This window comes from Puma concolor, chromosome B2, assembly GCF_028749965.1.
Source record: "Puma concolor isolate L17-30 chromosome B2, mPumCon1.1.hap2, whole genome shotgun sequence".
Lineage (NCBI taxonomy): Eukaryota > Metazoa > Chordata > Mammalia > Carnivora > Felidae > Puma > Puma concolor.
This window is the reverse complement of record NC_141671.1, coordinates 17,973,356-17,989,578: the sequence shown is the minus strand read 5'-3', so window position 1 is coordinate 17,989,578 and position 16,223 is coordinate 17,973,356. Positions and strand designations below refer to the sequence as shown.

Genomic DNA, 16,223 nt, shown 5'->3' with positions numbered 1-16,223 from the left:
CCATCATACTTGGATAACCTAAAGGGAGTGACTACACACACACACACACACACACACACACACACACACACACACACACACGAAATATCCCTTCTTTAATTCGTGCTTGTCTCAACAGTGAAAGAGTTCTGTACCTTGAAAAAGTGCTCTCCAAGCATGTGCTATTATGATGATCACCATCTGGGATGCTGCCAGAAGTTCCTCTGAAGGTGCTCAAAAATCGAAAGTGTAATTATTCTATTTTATTTGAAAATGAACTGATAGGGAGTCAAGCCATGCAAGACACTAGAAGTCTCCCAGATAGGAAAGAATTTTATGTTGGAGGGCATCAGGGACTTTGACCAGAAACCCAGAGACTTCATTCTGTTTGGTCCAAAGCAGTCCTCCAGCCTTGCTGGGACCAGTCCTCGATGCAACAACTTCACACCAGCCAGGCTGGCCTATTCGCGGCCCTCAACATGTCTGATGGCTCTTCTACTTTTCCCACCCACCTCATCTTAGTCTCTTCTAACACTGTCTCCTCCTAGATCGGGCAGAAAGTCCTATATTGTCCACTTATTTCGTTTTTACCCATACACTTAAGTTTATAATCAATTTTCACTACTTCTAAACTGACAGGGGAAAGGTGGGAAGAAAAAAGTAGGGAAACAAACATGCATTCTCTTTCCTCATTATTTCCAATACAGTCTACAAATCCAATTTGTATGGATTTAGATTATTATCCACTCTACATAAGGTTTTAGTAACTGAAATAATGACAATCCAGTGGGAAAGGCAGAGAGCGGAAGATATGTTTTCTTATAGGGTAAATTTTTAAGGATTAAGGCATTAGATTAAGCACCATTAAGAAGCTCAAGACATAGGCAATTTGATGTAGGCAGCTGGGCAAACAGCTAAGGTTTAATCTGATTATGTGCAGCTCCCAGGATTTTCTCAAGTTATGATTCAAATCCATGCAACAATTTTCAAACTACATTCCGTTCCATAACATGAGTGCATCTATAGGTAAGAACTATTCAGCAGGAAAAACGGTTTTGTAACTAGCAAGGAGCTTGGTTTTTCATTTTTCACTAATTAACAGACCCCATGCAGCCGGAAGAGAAAAGGAACTAAGTATCAGAGAATGAAATTTTTATTACTCTTTCATTCTCTCCAAAAAAAGTCCTGAATGTTAAACTAAAATCCATTGCCACAGGAATATGAAGATTTTAAAAATGTACGTAAATGTAATCTAGTTTAACAATAACAACAACAAAATCTCTATTCCAGGCGCAGAGAAAAAAAAAACTTAGGATTGTAAAGATGAATCTGATTAAGTTTCTGTGGGTAACAGCCCCAGTTTTGAGCATTCACTATCAGCTAGCTTAGCTTGCATATTATGAGGAACTTTGTATGTAGGTTATCTCATGTGACCCAATCTCCACCATGTGTCATTATACACATTTTATAGATGAGGTAATTGGAGTAGAGAATTGAACCCACGAGTGTGTGGTTCAAGAAAGAAGTTTTTCAAATGTTGACAACGTGAAAACAAGGGAATACTGACATATTAGTTCGACCCCTTTATGACCTCCTTATCCAGGCTCTCCCAGCCCAGGTATTACGGAAATCAGGTTAATCTTCCTAAATGACGCTTTCATCATTTGACTCTCCACTCCAAACACTTCATTTACAAAATCTAGAAGGACCTTCTTAGATTCAAGACTCCTCAAAAATCTGACTTGACCCATCTCATAATCCTGTTGGTCCACAGCCTTCACGATTCAAGACATTTATTGAGCATCTAATGTAAGCTAGGCTCTGTGAGGATATAAGGCCCTGTCTGTAAATTGCTCACAGTAGAGCATTTCTCAAATATATCTGTTATTGCTCTGTGGATCCTTACCCAGTCATCTCCCCTAAATGGAATGTTCTGCTTGATTCTACATTCACCCTTTTTCTTATATATCAAAATCTAACCTAGTCAAGATCCAGTGTCGATCCCAATCCCTTCATGAAACATATGCTAAATATGTTTGTTAGTTCATTCCTCTGATCCCCTAGAATACCAGATTCCAGATTTACGTGGACTTGATTCCTGGAATGCAGATTCCAAAGCCCCTCGCTCAGAGATTCTGATTCAGTGGGTATGGCTTCATCCAGTATGGGAATGTGCATTTAAACACCTGTCTAAATTCCCAAGTTCTGGCCCCCATCTACCCATGTCACTTCCCAGACAACTGGTTTAATTTTTTCTCCTCTCACTGAATTGACTCATCTGAGTTCTCTGGTGTCACAGACAAAACCTTGGCTTCAGCCTTATCAATCCCGATGATTTTGGTCCTCAATTACCAACCACCTCCTGGTCCTGATCACATTCTTGGCTCAATAAAGAAGCTAGCCCTGATGTAGGCTGAGACTATTTTTATTCTTTTTTAACTAGTATGGCTGCTTTGCACTGGTGAGCTTGAAACAGACTTCAGGCAGTTAAATCTCAAAAAAAGTTGCAGCTCATGCCATTCTTTTTAGGAGTCTGAGTACAGAAAAGACCAAGGGGAAGGGGAGAATGCTTACCCTGAAACATTCAAAGAGGTAACAATTCCCTAGCCCATGGAGAAAGGGATGTGAATTGGCCTCTAAGGACAATCTTGACTGGGATGTCCTAGAAGTGGAACCGAGTATTTTCTGACAGCCCAGCGCACCCTCCTTAAGCATAACTGCACCGCTGACATTAAAACAGTCACAAAATATGCAATTCCCCAAATCAAGGAAGCTGCTGACTCCAAGAGAATGAATCTTCCCTGTAACAATTTAAGGAAAGCCCCTGGAATGAGAGCAGAAAAGGTCAAAGTATAGGCTCCTTCTTTGTCCTGCCATGTCTTGGGGAATACTGCACAGACCTCTCATAGGCAAAGAAAATAAGCTGATCAGAACTTTTTCCGGAAAAATGAAAATGACCTAATTTTATTTTCGCATTATGGACAACTTCTGTTTTCTTCTTTAAAGGGTTGAGTTAATTTTTAATCTGACTCTAACTAACTCTATCTAACTTCAGTGTAACTTAACAGTCAATAAACCTTGGACCCTACTAAAAGACTCAGGGTCCCCAAGTGGCCTTAAAAGCTGTTAAACTCAAAGATTCTATTAACCAAATTCTGCTCAGCAATATGGAAAAATCAATAACTTAAGTCTTTAAGTATTGCAAGTCAACTCAAATGATAAACTGTCATTATGAAACAAAACTTACGTGCAAAGCTACCACTCATCTCTCTGATCAATGTCTTAATACTGAAGTCATTCTATTTAAAAACAGCAACCACTTTATTTAGTTGAATATTTATTACTTGTCTACTATATGAGTGTCCTATTTATTATACTAAAAGATTACACTTGTAGAGTATGTATATGTACATACGTTGTCCATAATCACTTCCATTTACAAAAACACTTTCCCTTGCTGGCTCCGCTTTCCACATATTTGAAACGGATCTTTAGGTTTTACATATTTGTGTATATATGTGTGTATATATGTAAGTACACACATATGTAATATGTAAATACAAATATTATGTACATAAATACAAACATATATTTACCTATCTATCTATCCATCCATCTATTCTTATAATTAATGGGGAAGAAACTACATGGGGAAGTCATTCTGATTTTCCTATTGTCACCTATGATAATGGTAAAAAGTACTATTGCTTTCATCAGATTTATATGAGAAAAGTACATTTACACTGGCTCATGGATAAATCTATATGGAATACAATAGGTTATACTTTTGGAATCAGAAGGTTTATATATGCTTTTGCTACCTCTAGTATGTGACTTTGAATAAATCACTTATCTTTTTTTGAAACTCAATTTCCTCACCTATAAAGTAGGTATACTGATACAGGACTTGCCTCTCTCAAAAGTTGTTTATAAGACTTCAAAAAAGATAAATGTTTTTTAATGCAATTATACACACATTAACTGATTAATAAATATAAAATAATATTACCATGCTTATAGTGTATTTAAGCGACTAAAGCCAGAAAAGACAACATATATGTAAAAACCAAAATAATTACTCAGTAAATTCACAAATCATAGGTTTGTTTATACTACTATTAGGATATTCATTTTTTTAAAATTTCGGTAAGAATTTAACACTGTTCTAGATTTCATTATGTAAAGATAACAACATAATCTAGCCTCATCGACAAATTATAACAAGCAAATGTAACTATAGAAATGGATACACATTTTAATTTCAATAAGTATTTATAATAAAATTATACATTTCATTACTCAAAAAGGACATAACCTGACCCCTTCCACAAATACAATGATTGTGAAGTATAAATATAGTTGTAGGAATACAGATGCCTTATTCACTGAAAGGTTACACAAACATATGTGCATGGATAAAACAGCTACATTACTGAAACATGCCTAAGCTAAAATGTGATAAAAAATTGTGAATGCATTAAGAGATACTAGTCTTTAAAAGAACTGTACTGTGGGTATGTTTGCAAAGCAGACTGATGAGAAAAGAGCACTGCACTGGGAACCAGCACAACCGGCCTTCACTTTATCAGCAAACAACTGTTTAGCATTTACTATAGGTCAAGCATTAGCCTAGATGCTTGAGATGCTTTACTGAGCAAGGCAAACAAAAATCTGCCTTCATGAAGCTTGTAAACAAAGGGGGACATGAAGGGACAAAAATCATCTCACATAATAAGTAAACTAGTAAGATGTACAAAGTGCTATATAAATGAGTAGTCATTAGATTGTAAGTACTATGAAAAAATACAGCAGTGTAAGGGGATCAGGCAGGTGTGAATATGGCAGGGCAGGTTTTAGTTTTAAATAGAGTGGTTAGGGTAGGTCTAATTAAGAAGGTTATTAAGCAATAACCGAAATGAAAAATACACTAAAGGGAATCAACAACAGATTAGAGGATGCAGAAGAACAGATCAGCAATCTGGAAGACAGGGTAACGCAAAGAAAGCACCCAAGCTGAACAGCAAAAATCAAAAAGAATAATAAAAGGAGGATAGGTTAAAGGATTTCTTGGACAACACCAAGGAAAGGAACATTTTCATTATATGTGTCCCAGAAGGAAAAGAGAGAAAGTAGCAGAAATCATATTTAAAGCAGTAATAGCTGAACACTTCACTAACCTAGTGAAAGAAACAGACTTCTAGGTTCAAGAAGCACAAAAAGTTTCAAAGAAGATGAACAAAGGAGGCCCACGCCATGGTACATAATAACTAAAATGTTAAAGATTACAAAGAGAGAATTTTGAAAGCAGCAAGAAAGGAGAAACTAATTACATATGTTCATGGTAAATCTCAGGAGGCTGTCAGCTGATTTTTCAGCAGAAGCTTTGCAGGCCAGAAGGGAGTGGAATGATATATTTAAAGTGCTTAAAAGGAAAATGCTTGATGCTCTACCCGGCATCAAGATTATCATCCAGAATAGAAGGAACGACAGACAGTTTCCCAAACAAACAAAAGTTAAAGGAGTCATCACCGCTAAACTGGCCTTACAGGAAATGTTACAGGGACTTCATTAAGTGAAGAAGAAACAGTCATAATTAAGAAAATTAGGAACTTTTCAAAATTAGAAAATTATGAAAAGACAAAATTTCATGAGGAAAGGCAAACACACAGTAAAGAAAATAAACAATCACTTATAGAGCTACTATGCATATAACAGAACAAGAGCAGCAAAGTCAATTATATATTAAAAATTAGTTAAAGGAACTCGTAAAATAGAAAGATGTAAAATATGACAACAAATACGTAAAACGTGATGCAGGAGTAAAAATAGTTTCCTCATAATGTGTGTGAATTTAAGTGACCATCAACTTAATATAGACTGCCATATATTTAAAATGTTATTATGAACCTCATGGAAAGCACAAACCAAAAACCTATAATAAAAACGTTTAAAAAAAGAGAGAAAGAGAGCCAAACATAACACTAACGCAAGTCCTCAAGCACAAGGAAAGAGACAGGAAAAAAAAAAAGAAAAGAAAGAAAAGAACAGAGAACTATAAAAGAAAAAAAATCCCAGATAACAATTAACAAATGGGAGGAAGTATATATCTATCAATAATTACTTTATTTTTATTAATTTTTTTAATGTTTACTTATTTTTGAGAGAGAGTGAGAGAGACAGAGTGCGAGCAGGAGAGGAGCAGAGAGAGGGAGACAGAATCTGAGGCAGGCTCTAGGCTCTGAGCCATCAGCACAGAGCCCAATGCAGCACTCGAACCCCCAGACCTCGAGATCATGACCTGAGCTGAAGTCGGACCCTTCACCGACTGAGCCACCCAAGCGCCCCTATCAATAATTATTTTAAATGTAAATGGTCTAAATGCTCTAATCAAAAGATGTAGGATGGTGGGGGCGGGGGGGCTGGGTGGCTCAGTCAGTTATGTGTCCTATTTTGGCTCAGGTCATGATCTCACAGTCCATGAGTTCAAGCCCTGCGTCAGGCTCTGTGCTGACAGCTCAGAGTCTGGAACCTCCTTTGGATTCTGTGTCTCCCTCTCTCTCTGCCTCTCCCCACTCACTTGCTCTCTCTCTCTCTCTCTAGCAAAAATAAACATTAAAAAAAAAAGATGTGGGATGATTGAAAAAAAAAATGATTCATATATGCTGCCCACTTCAGATCTAAAGACACATACAGATTGAAAGTGAAGGGATAGGAAAAGATATTTCATGCAAAGGAAGGAAAAAAAAAGCCAAACTAGTGATACTTATATCAGACAAAACAGACTTTAAAACAGAGATGTTAACAAAGACTGGCATTATATAATGATAAAGGGATCAATATAACAAGAGGGGTGGCAGAAGAGGGGGAAAGAAAAGATCAATGAAACCAAAAATTGGGTCTTTAAAAAGATAAACAAAATTGATAAACCTTTAGTCAAACTCATCAAGAAACAAAGGGAGGACCCAAATAAATAACATCAGAAATGAAAGAGATGTAACAGCCAACACCACAGAAATGCAGAAGATTATGAAAGATTACTATGAAAAATTATACGCCAGCAAACTGGACAACCTAGAAGAAATGGGTAAATTCTTAGAAATGTACAGTCTTCCAAAAGTGAGTCAGGGAGAAATGGAAAATCTGAACAGACCAATTACTAGTAACAAAATTCAATCAGTAATCAAAAAACTTCCAGTAAACAAAAGTCTAGGACCAGAGGGATTCACAAGTGAATTCTACCATACATTTAAAGAAGAGGTATCATCAGTTCTCAAACTATTCCAAAAACAGAAGAGGAAGGAAGCTTCCAAATACGTTCTATGAGGTCAGCATTACTGTGATACCAAAACCACACACTACCAAAAAAAAAAAAAAAAGAAAAGAAAAAAAGAAAGAAAGAAAACTATAGGCCAATATACCTAATGAACATAGCTGCAAAAATCCCCAATAAAATATTAGCAAACCAATTCCAACATCACGTTAAAAGGATCACCATGATCAAGTGGGATTTAATACTGGGAACATGGATGGTCAACATCTGCAAATCACTCAACAGGATATACCACATTAACAAAACTAAGGATAATAATCATATGATCATGTCGATAGATGCAAAAAAGCATCTGACAAAATTTAACATCCAGTTGTGATAAAAATGTTCGACAAAGTGTGCTTAGAGGGAATATACCTTAACATCATAAAGGCCATATATGACAAACCAGAGCTAATATCATACTCATTGGTGGAAAAACAGAAAGCTTTTCCTCTAAGATCAGGAATAAGACAAGAATGTCCACTCTCACCACTTTTCTTCAACATAATACTGGAAGTCACAGCCACAGCAATCACACAACGAACCAAAATAAATGGTATCCAAATTGGTAAGGAAGAAGGAAAACTAGTTGTAGACGACAGGATACTATCTATAGATAACCCTGAAGACGTCACCACAACACAATTAGAATAAGTGAATTCTGTAAGATTGCAAGATATAAAATTAACATGCAGAAATCTGTTGCATTTCTATATCCTAATAACAAAGCAGAAAGAGGAACTGTGAACACAATTCCATTTGTAACTGCACCAAAAAGAATACTTAGGAATAAACTTTACCAAGGAAGTGAAAGACCTATGCTCTGTAAAGTATAAAACACTGATAAAAGAAATTGAAGACACCACAAACAAATGAAAAGATGTACCATTCTCATGGACTGGAGGAATAATATTGTGAAAATGTCCATGCTACCCAAAGTAATCTACAGATTCAATGCAACCAACATTGAAAATGAAATACAACAGCATTTTCACACATCTCAGAACAAATAATCCTAAAGTTGCTATGGAACCACAGAAGACCTTCAACAGCCAAAGCAATCTCGAGAAAGAACAAAGCTGGAGGTATCACAATCCAATTTCAAAATATACTACAAAGCTACAAGAATCAAAAGAGTATGGTACTGGCACAAAAATAGACACAGACCAATGGAACAGAGCAGAAACCCCAGAAATGAATTCATGCTTATGTTGGTTAATTAGCCTATGACAAAAGAGGCAAGAATATACAGTGGGGAAACACCATCTTTTCAATTAATGGTGCTAGGAAAACTGAACAGCTACACGCAAAAGAATGAGGCCGGACCACTTTCTCACACTATACACAAAAAGAAACTCAAAATGGATTAGAGACCTGAATGGGAGACCCCAAACCATCAAATTCCTAAAAGAAAATAGAGGCAGTAATTTCTTTGACATCGGCCTTAGTAATATTGTTCTAGATCTGTCTCCTCAGGCAAGGGAAACAAAGGCAAAAAAACACTACATAAATAAAAAGCTTCTGCACAGTGAAGGAAACTATCAACACAACAAAAAGGCAACCTGCTGAATAGAAGATATTTGCAAATGATACATAAATAACATAAAATTCAACACCAAGAACCACCCCCCCGCCAAAGAATCCAATTAGAAAATGGGCAGAGGACCTACCTGAAAAGAAATTTTTCCAAAGAAGACAGACAGCTGGCCAGGACACATGAAAATATGCTCAACATCACTAATCAAATCGAGACCACAATGAGCTATCATCTTACGCCTGCCAGAATGGCTAGGATCAAAGAGACAAGAAATAACAAGTGTTGGAAAGCAAGTGGAGGAAGAGGAACCCTCTTGCACTGCTGTTGGGAATGCAAGCTGGTGTAGCCACTGTGGAAAACAGTATGGAGGTTCCTCAAACAATAAAAAATAGAACTACCATATGATCCACTAACTTCACTACTGGGTACATATCCAAAGGAAACGAAAACACTAATTCGAAAAGATATATGCGCCTTTTTTTTTTTTTAACTACATTATTTATAATAGTCAAAATATGGGAGCAACTCAAGTGTCCAGCAGTAGATATACAGATAAAGAAGATAACGTGTATAAATACACAACAGAATATTACTCACCCATAAAAAAAAACCAATGAGATTTTGTCATTTGTGACAACACTGTAGGACCTAGAATGTTACGCTAAGTGAAATAAGTGTGACAGAGAAATACAAATACCACATGATTTCATGTGTATGTGGAATAAAAAAAAAAAAAAAAACACAAAGCAAATGAACAAAGAAAAGCAGAAACTGACCCATAAATACAGACAACTGGCGATAGCCAGAGGGATGGGGCATAGGGGATGGGCAAAATGGGTAAAAGCAAATGGGAGATATAGGCCTCCAATTATGGGATAAATAAGTCACAGGGATGAAAGGTACAGCATGCTGAATATATATGGTCAATGAGAGTGTGCTACTGTTGCATGATGACAGATGGTAGCTATGCTTATGGTGAGCACAGCATAACGTACAGGTTTGTTGAATCACTACATCGTACACCTGAAATTAATATAGCCTTGTGTCTCAGCTATACTTCAAAAAAAAAAAAGAGCGAGAGAGAGAGAGAAAACTTCTCTACTGTTTCCGAAGACTATTTTGATCCTAAGACCTGTTTTCTCTCAACAGTTAAGAAAAAAAAATTATATTAAAAAAAGAAGAAGAAGGTATTCAGAAGACAGCCACACAGCTCTCTGGCAGAAAGATCCAGCCAGCCAGCCAGCGGGAAGAGCCAGTGTAGAGGCTCCACTGATTCTGCCAAAACGATCTCGTGAAAAAAAGAATACCCCATTTTGCAGGTGAGTAAACAGTGTCTCCGAGTGGTGCGATTAAGGGAACAGAGCTAGTCAATAACAAAGCCAGGACTAGAAAGAAACCAGGTTTCTTGACTCTTGGTCCAGTGCCCTTCTTCTGTCTCGTACCTTTGTTCACCAGGCTCGAGGAAAGTGTTCTGTTTCCTGCAAAGCCCCGAATAAATGTAAGGTGTCACCACTGCTGCGGTTGTTGTTGCTATTATTATCATTCATTGGGTCCACTGATATTTCTTGAAAGGTAGCTAAAGCTCAAAGAATAATTTCACTGTCCCTTCCCATGGTTGATTTTTCTCCTTCCTTTATCTGTGCATCTTTCTGTAGGTGGGTCATTTCAATAACAGATTTTCAGGTAAAGGAATTGTGCATCTTTGGATATTTGATAATGGTGCGAAACCCAGGAATAAGGTATAAAATAGAAAGTGTAACAACGCACAGAAGAGCCCATGAGAGAATGGAAGAATGTGAAGCCCAGCGCCTGGGCGGTTCTGGGCAGTAGAGAACTTACCTCTCTCCAGAGGCAGGAAGGAGGCACAAGGAATGGGAGCACAGCACAGGAAGGCAAGACGGAAGCCTTGGAAATATATTAGGGCTAGAGCCCCCCACCTTTTGTTTTACTTTAATGTTTATTCATTTTTGAGAGATGGGGAGAGACAGAGCATGAGTGGGGGAGGGACAGAGAGAGACGGAGACATAGAATCTGAAGCAGGCTCCGAGCTGTCAGCACAGAGCCCGACACAGGGCTCGAACCCACGGACTGCGAGATCATGACCTGAGCCAAAGTCGGACGCTTAACCGACTGAGCCACCCGGGAATCCCTAGAGCCCCCCCTACCTTTAAGCTACTAACTGAAAATGAGGCCCCTGGCCTTGAAATAATGGACCTCAAGGAAAAAGGTTAAAAACTAAGGGACCACAAAGGAGGAAACCTGTTAAAAAAAAAAAAAAAAAAAGGCAAGACTAGTGGATAGGGGGTTGGAGAAGAGAGGAGACATAAAGACATTTTCAAGTAAAAATGTGAGATTCTACACGAAACAATAGAAGAAGGAGAGTGAGAATCAGATTTCAGACACAGTAGACTTGAGAGCTGGTGGAATTACTAACAGCCGAAGGGAACAGAGAGGACAGGGTGAAAGGCGAGTAGCTGACTTTTAGTAACACGAGGTTTAAGGTGGCAGTGCGATTCTCAGGAGCGGGGAGGGTCCGGCAGGTTAAGAGGGAAATTTGGAAGATGAGTATCATTTGGGGCTGTTTTGTCTGCACAGTAGCTTCTAACCACATGCGGCAAACCAGCACTTGAAATTGTGGCTAGCCTGAACTGAACGTGCTGTCGGCATAAAACACACAACCAGATTCTGAAGATTCCATGTGGGGAAAAAAAAAAAAAGAATGTAAAGTATCCAATTTTTTTTACATGATTACATGTTGAAATAATATTTGCATGAATTAGGTTAACAAAATATATATATTTTTAAGTTTACTCATTTATTCTGAGAGAGAGAGAACCAGTGGGGAAGGGGCAGAGAGAGAGAGAGAGAGAGAGAGAGAGAGAGAGGGTCCAAAGCAGGCTCTGTGCTGACAGCAGAGTCTCTGATGCAGGGCTCAAACTCATGAACCGTGAGATTATGACTTGAGCTGAAGTAAGACGCTTAACCAACTGAGACATCCAGGCACCCCATAAATAAAATATATTACTAAAATTAATTTCACAGTTTTACTTTTTAGTGTGACTACGAGAAAATTTAAAATTGCATATGCGGCTTGCATATTTCTACTGGACAGTGCTGATATAGAGCAATACTAGATACGTTTCAGAATCACATAAAGGGACAAGAACCCTGAGGTGAATCACAGACATTATTCTGAGGTCTTTCAACCAGAAACAGTCAGATAGGGGAGAAAGAACACATGTCATTATAAAAGATAATATTTTCTGAACACTCGAAGAACTACACTAGCCACATTTAATGTGTTATCTCATTTGTTCCTCCCAACAACCTTATGAAATGATATCATTCTTTTTTTTTTTTTTTTTTTTTTTTTTTTTTTTTTTTTTTTTTACAAAAAAACAAAAACAAAACAAAAGAAAAAAACACTAAGTTCTAAAGAAGCGAATCTGCCTAAGGTCACACAGTGAAATCTTGGCATTGGGAGTTCAAATCCTTGACTGACCCCAGATCTCAAGGTCTAAATTGCCACACGAATTCCAGAACAATTTATACTTTGCAACTCTTAAATTGTTAGATTTTAAATGGTCATGTTGAAACTAACAATTTATTAGAATGGTCCATTGTCAGGAGTCAGCAACATACCAGTGATGTCCCAATTCGATAAAGGAAAAATACAAATGTGTAAAAATTTTTAACTTCAGAATTTTGCCGAGCTACTCATGTTGGCATATTTTCACCCTGTTTAGCTGCAGTAAGAGATTAGCTGCAAGTAACTCTTGCCTCTTATCAACATCTACTCCTAAAAATCCAAAACTTTCAAGTTAGATAGTACATTGTCCAAGGGAGATGATACTGGGCATGACCCTCAACAGAAGGGCCCTGTTTTCTGAATATAACTAAATATAGGATATGGAGCCACTTATATTTTAAACACCCTGTGGAGTATCTGACCCTCCCCAACGGTGATTACAATGTTTTGAAGGGATGAGTTATACAATTTAAAAAAAAATGTTTTTTTAAGGGAGCTGGATTAAATTTCAACCGTTTGTTGAAGGAACAAAAATTTAGCTTACCCAACAGGGTAATTTCTACGCCTTGAAAATGCCATCTTTGAGGAATAGAAAGAAAAAAAAAATGGCTTGATTTTTTGACTGGAATCATTGCATAAAATCTAGAAATATAAATTGGGATCAAAAGAATGAGGGGTCTTTCATGTATGTTTGGTGGTTGGATTTAATTTCAAAGACAAACTTATTCCTTCCTTTACATCTTTACTTTTTACTACCTATCTGGCCAAGACAGCAATTATAGAACCGCTAAACTTGAACAGTGATGGCTATAATAATCACATCATTTTCAGGAACTTGCCCATGTAAATTTTACTACGCAGTTTGGCTCAGATTATAAAAACACATGTATCCAGGCTTAAAACAAAGGATTGCTATCCATTTACATTATAGAAATGGGAAAACAAAAGGAATTTGAAGGAAAAATATTTGCTTTGGAATAAGATTAATTAGCAGACCTCGTGATAGGCTGTTCATGTTGGACTTAGATCCAAAACAGTATCCTTCTGAAGGGACCTACTAGTTTATTTTTGAATTTAACCCCCCCCCCCGAAACCTTCCCACTCACAGCATCATTTTTTTTTTGAAGTGTGAGGACTTGTACGTGGACACATATATAAAAAGATCTCCTCTGAAAACCCAAAGTTTCTGAAAAACACTTTGCTATAAAGGTAGTATCACAGTAGTATAGGGTAGTGTTTGTAACAGCTAGCCCTTTATTTCGATTCTTTTAGATTAATTCCCATGACTCTTCCATCCAATTAAGGCGATATCCTTGGACTTGTGTCCTTACTCATTACAATTCATAATAATTTGTAACAAAGGCTCAGGCCCCCAAGGAGAGAGCCTGCTAGCACTAAAAATGCTTTGTCCTTCCCCGTGCAAAGGTGTTAAGAGCAGGAAGTGATAGACCCAGGTATTGAGACGGCCAGCTATATTTTCATCATCGAGGGTCACCACGCTGAGTCCCTCCTTTCCAAGAGTATCCCTCCTCTCAAACTTCCCTTGAGATTCTCATCATTACAAGCGTCAACTGGATAATCCTTGTAACTGCCTTGCCGCTTCCCTTTTGTACATCATCATTAGCATACTGTTTTATTGGGTTAATTTCCTCTTCGATGTACCGATCACACACTATGGGCCAGGCACCGTTTAGGTACTAGAAATACAGCGGTGAACAAAAGGACAAAAATCTCTGCGCTGACACATTCTAGTGGGGAACACGTTCAGTAAACAAGGTAAACAAAAGAGTGTGTTAAATAATACATGACGAAAAGAAAAAAAAAATGAAGCAAAAAGGGTAATATGAACTGTGATGGCTGGGGTAGGAAAGACCGAAATTTTAGACAGAGTGGCCAGAGAAGGCTTCACGTATAATAAATAGTAGATGGTATGCGCCTGAGAGGATAGAGAGAGCAAAATCTAGGACTGATCAGTGTCAGCTGAAGTGGGGAAAAGAAAGGAGATTAGCATATTTTAACATGCCCGGTAGTGGAGAAGAAACCATATGGAAACCGCATCACTTTCTCTTTTTGTAGTCCCAGAAACAGGTTCTTCTGCCAAAACTCTCAGGCAGTTCACGGGATACGGAGGCACGGGGACACACACGGACACACGCACCCCTCTCTGTCCAGGAACAGAGCTTAATGGCCAGCAGAAAGCGTTAAGAATTCAGAGTCAAGTACTGGCCTGGGAAACCGGGAACGAGAGTAGTTGTCGGAAAGGACACACCAGGACCCCCCGCCACCCCGCCACCCCACCACCCCCCCCCATCCCCGTTTACAAAAGGAAACCTCCCCGACTCCGCGATGCAACCCCAGGGAGGCCGGGGCAAGCACGCAGACACACCCCCGGGATTGCAGGCACGGTGCAGGGAGGAGAGGAGGCATGGATTCAACCGTTAGAGACAAAACCCCAGAATTTCCCGAGGCAGGGTCGGCACCGCGCGAGGGAAAGGCCGTCCCCCACTCCAGGGGTCGAAGGCCGGGGGAAAGCAGGGTCCGGGGGACGAGCGGGAATGGCCGCCGCGGGAGCGGGGGGCGGTTTCGTCGGGCATCCCCGGCGCCCGGCCGGCCGCGTGCTTGCAACAGGGGGCTGGACGCGAGCGGGCGCCTCGAGGTGCCGGGGCGGGACCGCGGCCCCGGACAAAGATCCCGAGACCGCGGCCTCGACCCGGCCCGCGCGCCCCCAACCCAAACGTTCACCGCCCCCTCCCCAGGCCCGCCGGGCGCGACGGGTTCCAGCGGTCGAACCCGCAGCTCCCGCGCCGCCGCCCGCCCGGCCCCTTCCCGCCCAGTGCGTTGGTCGAGGAGAGAAAGGAGAAGGGCGCCGGCGGCGCGCGGCGCCCACTCACCATGATCCGCGGCGGCTGCGGCGCGGCGACCCCGGCGGGCGGCGACGCGCTGTCCAGGGTAGCCGGCGTCCCTCTGCCCCGCGCTGCCGCCGCGCCCGCTCTACTTACCCACGCCCACACCCACGCCCGGCGCGCGCACGCCCGCCCGCCTCCCCGCCCCCTCGGGCTCGCGCTGCTCCCGCGCGGCGCTCCGAGCTCCAGGGCCGTTTCGGGCGCCCGCCGCTCCCCGCCCCTCCCCTCGCCGGGGCCTCGCGCGCCGAGGCGCGAGGAGGGCGGCGGGAGCGGGGGGGCAAGCGAGACGGAGACCCGGGCGGCCTCGCGCGCCCCCTCCCGGGCGCCCGGCTCCGCCCTCGCCGCCGCGGCGCCCCCTGCCGGGCGGGCGGCGATTTGCAGGCCCAGCCGGCGCCCGCCTCGTGGGATGGCCCAACGTTCGCAGAGACTTGGCGCTGCCCCGCAGCCCGCCTCTGGCCGCTGCCCCGCCCCCCCCCCCGCCCCCCCCCCGCGGCTGCGGCGGCTGCGGGGACCAGGGGGGCTGTAGAGGGCCAGGGCGCTGCTGGTCCTCTTAGTTGGACTCCGCGGTTTCAGGCACGCGTTAAAGGAGAAGGGCCCGAGCCCGTGCAGGTTTGCGGGATGTGGGTGTTTTAGATCCAGGTCTATCGGTCGGGTTCTGTTTGGCATGAGGTCCGGAGTGGATCAGTCTGAGCCGGAGCCTCCTTGTCCCCCACGATGCTGTCTCCAGAGGGTCTTATTCCAAGGTCTTCTTAGCTAATGCCACCGATGGTTAGTTTAACCCTTAATTGTGAATAGAAAGTATGGAATCTTAGATCCTGGGCTTCTATTTTTGTTGCCCGAGTGAACGATGCTGACAAAGGTAGACTTGTGATTAGCGTTAAGAATGTGTGCTTGCTTTTTTTATGTGGCCGATGCCGTAAACTGAAATGCAAGCAAAGGTGAATGTGTTTGTTGACAGTCAGG

General features: G+C 41.0%; 1 protein-coding gene across 1 annotated transcript in view; it reads right to left on the bottom strand.

Annotated features, from left to right (window-relative positions):
• The window catches only part of ELOVL2 (ELOVL fatty acid elongase 2), a 65,740-nt gene extending 49,814 nt beyond the window's left edge, over positions 1 to 15,926 (bottom strand). The window contains exons 1-2 of the mRNA XM_086708370.1: positions 15,773 to 15,926; positions 15,249 to 15,658 (exon numbers count right to left, since the gene is read on the bottom strand). Coding sequence (XP_086564496.1) covers positions 15,249 to 15,658; positions 15,773 to 15,926 — 564 coding nt within the window. The remainder of the gene's footprint in view (positions 1 to 15,248; positions 15,659 to 15,772) is intronic.
• Positions 15,927 to 16,223: the final 297 nt, after the last annotated feature.